Consider the following 8,992-nt stretch of genomic DNA (forward strand, 5'->3'; position numbering starts at 1 on the left):
TCCAGCGTGGGTAACCACGCCTTCTTCATAACAAATATAAAACAGCTTACCTAAATAGGCATACTCAAAGGCTAAAATCAACACCTACGGCGGCAAGACCCCATAAAAGGTTTTACAAATACACGGTACATATGTACCAAGTCAATAATATTACTTATCTCAGCCCTGTGTGTGCTGGCTCGCCCCAGCCAACGTACGATGGTCACAGGCTCTCCACCGAACAGAGGCACCGCAGGCTGCTCACATGCGCGGCTAACGAAATCACTGCGCATGCGCGCGGCCAGCAAACGCTCTTCTTATGCATGGGAGCGGGAATACAAAATTAACACGGATCGGGACCTAACTGACTGCCAAAAGTTGTCGCACAAATAGCGAAGTGAGCAAATGACAAAAGCGATGATGCGGGAATTAATACAAATTTAATAGCAACGCACGACAAACTTTATGCACGGGTGGTAAATCAGCCCCAAGCTAAGGACGTTGTTGTTATCGTATAAAACCTCACTAATACTATCTGCAGCAGAAACAACCTTGGTCGCTACATCGCCATAATACTAAGCGTCCGACCAGGCCGTAATCAAAAGACGTTAAACATTTATAGCATACCTTGGCTCCATGATCTTATAATTACATAGAAGAAGTCAAGGAAGATGTTATAAATCTCTAACGTCTTCTGTTTACGGCCTGGTTGGCCGCTTAGTATTATGGCGATGTAGCGACCATGGTTGTTTCTGCTGCAGATATTATTAGTGCGGTTTCATCCGTTAACAATAACGTCCTTAGCATAGCTATCTTTTTAGTTTAGTTGTAATTTGTACCTAATTCTAGGGCCTCCATATTAGCTTGGGGCTGATTTACCATCCGTGCACAAAGTTTGTCGTCCGTTGCTATTAAATACGTTTTAATTCCCTCATCATTGCTTTTGTCATTTGCTCAATTTGCTATTTGTGCGACAACTTTTGGCAGTCAGTTAGGTCCCGATCCGTGTTAACTTTGTAATCCCGCTCCCAAGCATAAGAAGAGCGTTTCCTGGCCGCGCATGCGCAGTGATTTCGTTAGTCGCTCATGTTAGCAGCCTGCGGTGCCTCTGTTCGGTGGAGAGATTGTGACCATCGTACGTTGGCTGGGGCGAGGCAACACACACAGGGCTGAGATAAGTAATATTATTGACTTGGTACATATGTACCGTGCATTTGTAAAAATTCTTATGGGGTCTTGCCGCTGTAGATGTTGATTTTAGCCTTTGACTATGCCTATTTAGGTAAGCTGTTTTATATTTGTTATGAAGAAGGCGTGGTTACCCACGCTGGAACCTAGGTAAACACCAGGTAGTTTGTGCAATCGAGGCGGATTTTTCATAATTACACTCCTGGAAATGGAAAAAAGAACACATTGACACCGGTGTGTCAGACCCACCATACTTGCTCCGGACACTGCGAGAGGGCTCTACAAGCAATGATCACACGCAGGGCACAGCGGACACACCAGGAACCGCGGTGTTGGCCGTCGATTGGCGCTAGCTGCGCAGCATTTGTGCACCGCCGCCGTCAGTGTCAGCCAGTTTGCCGTGGCATACGGAGCTCCATCGCAGTCTTTAACACTGGTAGCATGCCGCGACAGCGTGGACGTGAACCGTATGTGCAGTTGACGGACTTTGAGCGAGGGCGTATAGTGGGCATGCGGGAGGCCGGGTGGACGTACCGCCGAATTGCTCAACACGTGGGGCGTGAGGTCTCCACAGTACATCGATGTTGTCGGCAGTGGTCGGCGGCAGGTGCACGTGCCCGTCGACCTGGGACCGGACCGCAGCGACGCACGGATGTACACCAAGACCGTAGGATCCTACGCAGTGCCGTAGGGGACCGCACCGCCACTTCCCAGCAAATTAGGGACACTGTTGCTCCTGGGGTATCGGCGAGGACCATTCGCAACCGTCTCCATGAAGTTGGGCTACGGTCCCGCACACCGTTAGGCCGTCTTCCGCTCACGCACCAACACCGTGCAGCCGCCTCCAGTGGTGTCGCGACAGGCGTGAATGGAGGGACGAATGGAGACGTGTCGTCTTCAGCGATGAGAGTCGCTTCTGCCTTGGTGCCAATGATGGTCGTATGCGTGTTTGGCGCCGCGCAGGTGAGCGCCACAATCAGGACTGCATACGACCGAGGCACACAGGGCCAACACCCGGCATCACGGTGTGGGGAGCGATCTCCTACACTGGCCGTACACCACTGGTGCTCGTCGAGGGGACACTGAATAGTGCACGGTACATCCAAACCGTCATCGAACCCATCGTTCTACCATTCCCAGACCGGCAAGGGAACTTGCTGTTCCAACAGGACAATGCACGTCCGCATGTATCCCGTGCCACCCAACGTGCTCTAGAAGGTGTAAGTCAACTACCCTGGCCAGCAAGATCTCCGGATCTGTCCCCCATTGACCATGTTTGGGACTGGATGAAGCGTCGTCTCACGCGGTCTGCACGTCCAGCACGGACGCTGGTCCAACTGAGGCGCCAGGTGGAAATGGCATGGCAAGCCGTTCCACAGGACTACATCCAGCATCTCTACGATCGTCTCCATGGGAGAATAGCAGCCTGCATTGCTGCGAAAGGTGGATATACACTGTACTAGTGCAGACATTGTGCATGCTCTGTTGCCTGTGTCTATGTGCCTGTGGTTCTGTCAGTGTGATCATGTGATGTATCTGACCCCAGGAATGTGTCAATAAAGTTTCCCCTTCCTGGGACAATGAATTCACGGTGTTCTTATTTCAATTTCCAGGAGTGTAATTCCGTCAGCTGGTACCATCGTTAACAGTTTGCACTGGGGCAATGTGCAAAATGATTTTCAGAAATCTAGGAATAATGAATGCACCTTTTACCTTTCATCAATGGTTGGCAGCATACAATGTGAAAAAAGGGTAATCTCAGTTCCGCAAGAGCGATGTTATCTGAACTGTGCTGACTCATGGGCAGGAGCTCTGTCTCAAGGAAATTTATGATATTCGAACTGAGAATAGCCCGTAGCGACAGATTTCTACATCTATATCTACATCTACATCCATACTCCGCAAGACACCTGAAGGTGTGTGGCGGAGGGTACTTTGAGTACCTCTATCGGTTCTCTCTTCTATCCCGGTCTCGCATTGTCCGTGGAAAGAAAGATTGTCGGTATGCCTCTGTGTGGGCTCTAATCTCTCTGATTTTATCCTCATGGTCTCTTCGCGAGATATAGGTAGGAGGGAGCAATATACTGCTTGACTTCTCGGTGAAGGTATGTTCTCGAAACTTCAACAAAAGCCCGTACCGAGCTACTGAGCGTCTCTCTTGCAGAGTTTCCCACTGGAGTCTATCTACCATCTCCGGAACGCTTTCTCGATTACTAAATGATCCTGTAACGAAGCGCGTTGCTCTCCGTTGGATCTCTTCTGTCAACCCTATCTGGTACCGATCCCACACTGGTGAGCAATATTCAAGCAGTGGACGAACAAGTGTACTGTAACCTACTTCCTTTGTTTTCGGATTGCATTTCCTTAGGATTCTTCCAATGAATCTCAGTCTGGCATCCGCTTTACCGACGGTCAACTTTATATCATCATTCCACTTTAAATCACTCCTAATACCTATTCCCAGACAATTTATGGAATTAACTGCTTCCAGTTGCTGACCTGCTATATTGTAGCTAAATGGTAAAGGATCTTTCTTCCTATGTATTCGCAGCACATTACACCTGTCTACATTGTGATTCAATTGCCATTCCCTGCACCATGCGTCAATTCGCTGCAGATCCTCCTGCATTTCAGTACAATTTTCCATTGTTACAACTTCTCGATATACCACAGCATCATCCGCGAAAAGCCTCAGTGAACTTCGGATGTCATCCACGAGGTCATTTATGTATACTGTGAATAGCAACTGTCCTACGACACTCCCATGCGGCACACCTGAAATCACTCTTACTTCGGAAGACTTCTCTCCATTGAGAATGACATGCTGCGTTCTGTTATCTAGGAACTCTTCAATCCAATCACACAGTTGGTTTGATAGTCCATATGCTCTTACTTTGTTCATTAGTCACACACTGCGGCAGATAAAATACTGTATCACACGCATAGCGAGAAAACAAGCAGTTTACTGCCATACATAGCACCTTTATGACAGACTAAAAACATTCCACCAACCTCTGGAAAAGGTAAGACAGGAAGCCAGTAGGGCACAGAAACCAAAAGCTCGCATCGGCGCTACTTACCCACAGCTGGCTCGACCATTCGCTTGCAGTCGTAGCGTTGGTGAAGTCGACGATGCCGCCTCGGCCGTTCCACCAGCTGGTGATGGTGCTGCCCTCGGTGTTGGTGACGAACCAGCCCCTCTCCAGCGCACTCGAGCAATGCGGTTCGCAGTCAGAGTTGATGAACGGGTGAACCCACAGCGTGACACGGAACCCCATCGAGTGCAGGTCTTCTACGAGCGCTCTGATATCAGGGAACTTGTTGGGGTCGAACGTGAGGCTTCCGTAACAAGTCTCCCACTTGCCGTCAATCTCAATCTGGCTGTTGCTGAAGCCGTGTTCGACTATCTCGCTGGCAAACTGCCTCACTTTTGCGTCGTTGATATCTCTCTTGTAACGCGCCGACGTAGACCATACGGGATGCGTGGTCATGCGCTCGTCTGGAATGTCTAAGGGTTTGTCGAAGTATTCTGCGATGGCATTCTCGTGCGCTTCTCTCGCATTATCAAAGTGGCAGTCAGTATACCTCAAAGTAACTCCCGTCCGATTGACCAGGTATGGTTGCCTGTTCTCCGCAATGAAACATAAGGAACGCAAACGTATCGGCCATCGGAGAACAGCCAGTAACGCTCGGCCACGCCCATATTGTCTTGCTGTTTGCTGACGTACGAGTAATTGATGTACACGTTGTGCTCTGTGTGCCAGTTCTGGTTGTACTGCTCGGGTCCTCCATAGATATGGCTACGTGAATGATTGACACAAGTGCGCTGAACCGTAACATCCTCAAATGTGATTTCTATTGTGGGGCAATGTGATGCTCCACGTTGGCGACGGTGAGCGATTTTTGGCGCAAATGATGAGGGGCCATCTGCGATAAATCCAGAGTCAGAGCGCAGTCTGGAAGGGCCCGTAGGGTTTCCAAGTGTAACATAGCCAGCTTCAATATTCTGGTCATCTGAAACAAAAAATGGTTCAATTGGCTCTGAGCACTATGGGACTTAACTTCTGAGGTCATCAGTCCCCTAGAACTTAGAACTACTTAAACCTAACTAACCTAAGGACATCACACACATCCATGACCGAGGCAGGATTCGAACCTGCGACCGTAGCAGTCTCGCGGTTCCGGACTGAAGCGCCTAGAACCGCTCGGCCACTCCGGGCGGCTAATGTGACACATTAAGGAAGATACATATTCAGAATTTATTGCATCCACTCACTCGACAATTGGCTGTTAAATTTGCAAGTTTCAGTATTCAGTTTCACTACTTTACAGTTCTCACATTTGGGCATACTATTCATTGCAGAGTTACTGCAAAGATGCAAAATTAGGAACGCTTTAGTTATCTCTGAGCTCAGGCTGTGAGGTACCCTGGAAGTCAGTTTTCGATTTTCGGGAGTGCGGGCGAAAGATATCGCTGCCCGCAGTGATCGACTGCTTGGAGTTTGCGTTTGTATAGATACCTGTCTTGTGTTTCGTTGCGCTGAGAACGGAGGAGTCTCTGCTGGCAAACGCTGCTGATCACTCAGTTCGTATAGGATGAGATGGTAACATGTAGCTGGGCTGTGTGAAACCAACGCGCTCTTCCACAGCGATGAGTCTCACAAGTGCTTTTTAAGGCCGCTGTGTTCTAGGCTTGGCGGGCGGGATTAGCCGAGCGGTCTGGGCGCTGCAGTCATGGACTGTGCGGCTGGTCCTGGCGGAGGTTCGAGTCCTCCCTCGGGCATGGGTGTGTGTGTGTTTGTCCTTAGGATAATTTAGGTTAAGTAGTGTGTAAGCTTAGGGACTGATGACCTTAACAGTTAAGTCCCATAAGATTTCACACACATTTGAACTTTTTTTTTCTAGGCTTGGTACAGAATCTACTTGCTGTCAGTCGATACAAATAGTAATAAAGGCAGCTTAGTTGCCCTCTATTAATGAATTTTCGTAAATGTTTCACAAATTACATTCGACCATACTTAGGTGAATTTTCTTACACTACGGTTACATGTTCGCGTCGTATTCTTTCGACACGAGTAATGTCTGTACCGTTGTGGCTTTCCTAGTTTTGAGATCAGACGAATTTACAAATTTTCTCCTCGCCATACGTTTAGTTGTTTAAGTGTATTTACTGATTCAACACGTGTTGCAAAGCTGTCTCTAGAGATAGAACTCTCCGAATTTTCTCATGGCAGCTGACGTCAGCAACAGTATTAACCATTACGAAAAGCATGCTTCGTATTTCTATGGATGTTTCCGACAAATAAGGGGTGTTCCGGAGCCGACACTGGCCGCAGAGATGTTATGATTTTCTACAAGTGTACGAGGGTTGGAACTTGAATAGTAGCAGCTATTTATTTACAGCTCGTAAAAAACAGATACGTGTGTCGAAGTTTTGCTGACCTTCAAAGCAGTCACCAGCTTTGTGTAAAGCCCGTTCCCAGCGATGTGGAAGTCGTAGGATACTCTTATCAGTGCCAGTTGTATTGATTGAACGATCGGCGCAGTCTATTGCGGGACGAATTTGTAGCAGTTCTGAAGCGAATACCGTGAAGTGTTTCCTTCAGTTTAGAAATGGAGTTGAACTCACGAGGGCTTAAGTCAGGGTAGTGCAGTAGGTGGTATAGCACTTAATAGTCCCATCAGTCAAACAAATTAGTAACAGCTTGCACTGTACGTGCTTGAGCATTGTCCTGCAAAATGATAGTCAGTTCCTGCAGAAAATGTCATCAGTTCTGAATCTATGCTGTTCATTTTTGGAACACAACCAACGACCAGCTTAGAGACAGAAGTGATGACACCTTCTGGAGGACCTGACCATCATTTTGCAGGACAACGCTCAAGCACGTACAGTGCAAGCTGTTCCTGATGTGCTTGACTCATGGGGCTCCTAAGTGCTGTACCACCTACTGCACTCCCCTGAGTTAAGCCCTCGTGAGTTCAACTCGATTACTAAACTGAAGGAATCACTTCACGGCATTTGCTTCAGAACTGCTACAAATTCGTCCCGTAATAGACCGCGCCGCTCGAACTGTCAACACAACTGGCACTGCTAAGAGTATCTTGCGACTTCCACATCGCTGGAAACGGGTTAAACACAATGCTGGTGACTACTTTGAAGGTCAGAAAAACTTTGAAACACGTATCTATTTTGTACGAGTTGTAAATAAATAAATAGTTGCCACTATTAAAGTCCCAACCCTCGTATGCTTACTCGTATTTTGTGTATCATAACAACAAACAGGTAAGTTCAAAAAAATGGTTCAAATGGCTCTGAGCACTATGGGACTTAACTTCTGAGGTCATCAGTCCCCTAGAACTACTTAAACCTAGCTAACCTAAGGACATCACACACATCCATGCCCGAGGCAGGATTCGAACCTGCGACCATAGCGGTCGCGCGGTTCCAGACTGTAGCGCCTAGAACCACCCGTCCACCCCGGCCGGCCAACAGGGAAGTCATTTCCATGGCAAAGAAAACGGCTATAAGCCACTTCGCTTAAACGCTTTTATGCTGCGTGAGATACTAGATATGATTTTCTAGATTTACTTCATTTCAATTTCCCAAGTCTATTATAAACCGTTGTGCTCATAAAACTTACGTGACTTTGTTTAACATTTTTGCGATTCAATAGTGTTGCTAAATGTAATGCATTGGCAAAAGATTGGTATATGAGAGAGCATAGTTTTTTAAATCAGGGCATTTGAGGAGAAACTTTCATATGTATTCCGAACTCAAAACCTGGCAGTAACCTCACACACTGAAGGACGAACTTAATTTATGAGCAGTAGGAATGCACTTAGTAATGACAGTGAATGAAATAATTTTAGAGTAGGAAAAAATAAACAAAATAATGGTGTGTGCTAACTTTTAATTACGCCGATACAGTGCAGTTTCCTGAATGCGACATTTAAAACGCGATAATTACTAGATTGCCGTTTATGTAAGGAAAAAATGTAATATGTTCAACGAACACGGCTCCAAATATGTATATGAAATGGGTAATCTTTTTCAATTAGTTTTCTATACCCACCAGGCACAGCAGAACACTGTAAACAGGATTCCTGAAATCTGTCGTGGCAACGGTGTGTGGTTAGTAGTATTGTGTAGTAAGCACCGTCAGCTGCAGAGGACCTAGGCTGTAGAAAGAATGGAGCAGTAGAGCTAGTTATATCGTAACCGCTACATAAAATTATTTTATGGGAACAATGATAGTGCTTAAGACCCATAAAAGGAACTGATAAGTTCTCATTTTTAAGACCTGATAATTACCACCTCCATGACTCCTCTACACTGGAGACAAAATCAGCAAAATTTGAACTCTCTGGATCAGCTCCAGGACAAAATAATCCCGAAATACTCAGTTTCATTTGGCAAGTCGCTTTATCATTAAGAATCATCAAGATAACGACCACAACTCTGGTCCATTTAAACAGTTGCAAGTTGAAAACGTTATGGGCAGTATCGACTCAAGTATTCAACTAAAGTTGTTAGTAAATACTGGATTCGGATGTCGAGATGCTGCACTGGCTTTTTCAACTCAGCTTCACAAATTCTAATTGAGATACAAGAGCATCGATTGTTTTGGTGTTACAGGTTAGTTACACTTCGTTCGTAGGGTCAGTTTTATGAATAGAGCTTACGGTCTCTGAGGTTGATAAAGCACAAGTGGTTGGTCTTAGAAATCTTTTGGTAATGCTGAACAAAGGCAGATGATATGCATTAAAAAGAAAGAACATTCCCGGACTCTCAGTTGGCACAAGACCACATGAGCACTTTACGTTT

General features: G+C 46.5%; 1 protein-coding gene across 1 annotated transcript in view; it reads right to left on the reverse strand.

Annotated features, from left to right (window-relative positions):
* The window catches only part of LOC126095403 (myogenesis-regulating glycosidase-like), a 49,609-nt gene extending 41,121 nt beyond the window's left edge, over positions 1 to 8,488 (reverse strand). The window contains exons 1-2 of the mRNA XM_049910203.1: positions 8,480 to 8,488; positions 4,248 to 4,796 (exon numbers count right to left, since the gene is read on the reverse strand). Coding sequence (XP_049766160.1) covers positions 4,248 to 4,796; positions 8,480 to 8,488 — 558 coding nt within the window. The remainder of the gene's footprint in view (positions 1 to 4,247; positions 4,797 to 8,479) is intronic.
* Between the last annotated feature and the right edge of the window lie 504 nt (positions 8,489 to 8,992).

The sequence above is a fragment of the Schistocerca cancellata genome, chromosome 8 (genome assembly GCF_023864275.1).
Source record: "Schistocerca cancellata isolate TAMUIC-IGC-003103 chromosome 8, iqSchCanc2.1, whole genome shotgun sequence".
In the NCBI taxonomy this organism is placed as follows: Eukaryota; Metazoa; Arthropoda; class Insecta; order Orthoptera; family Acrididae; genus Schistocerca; species Schistocerca cancellata.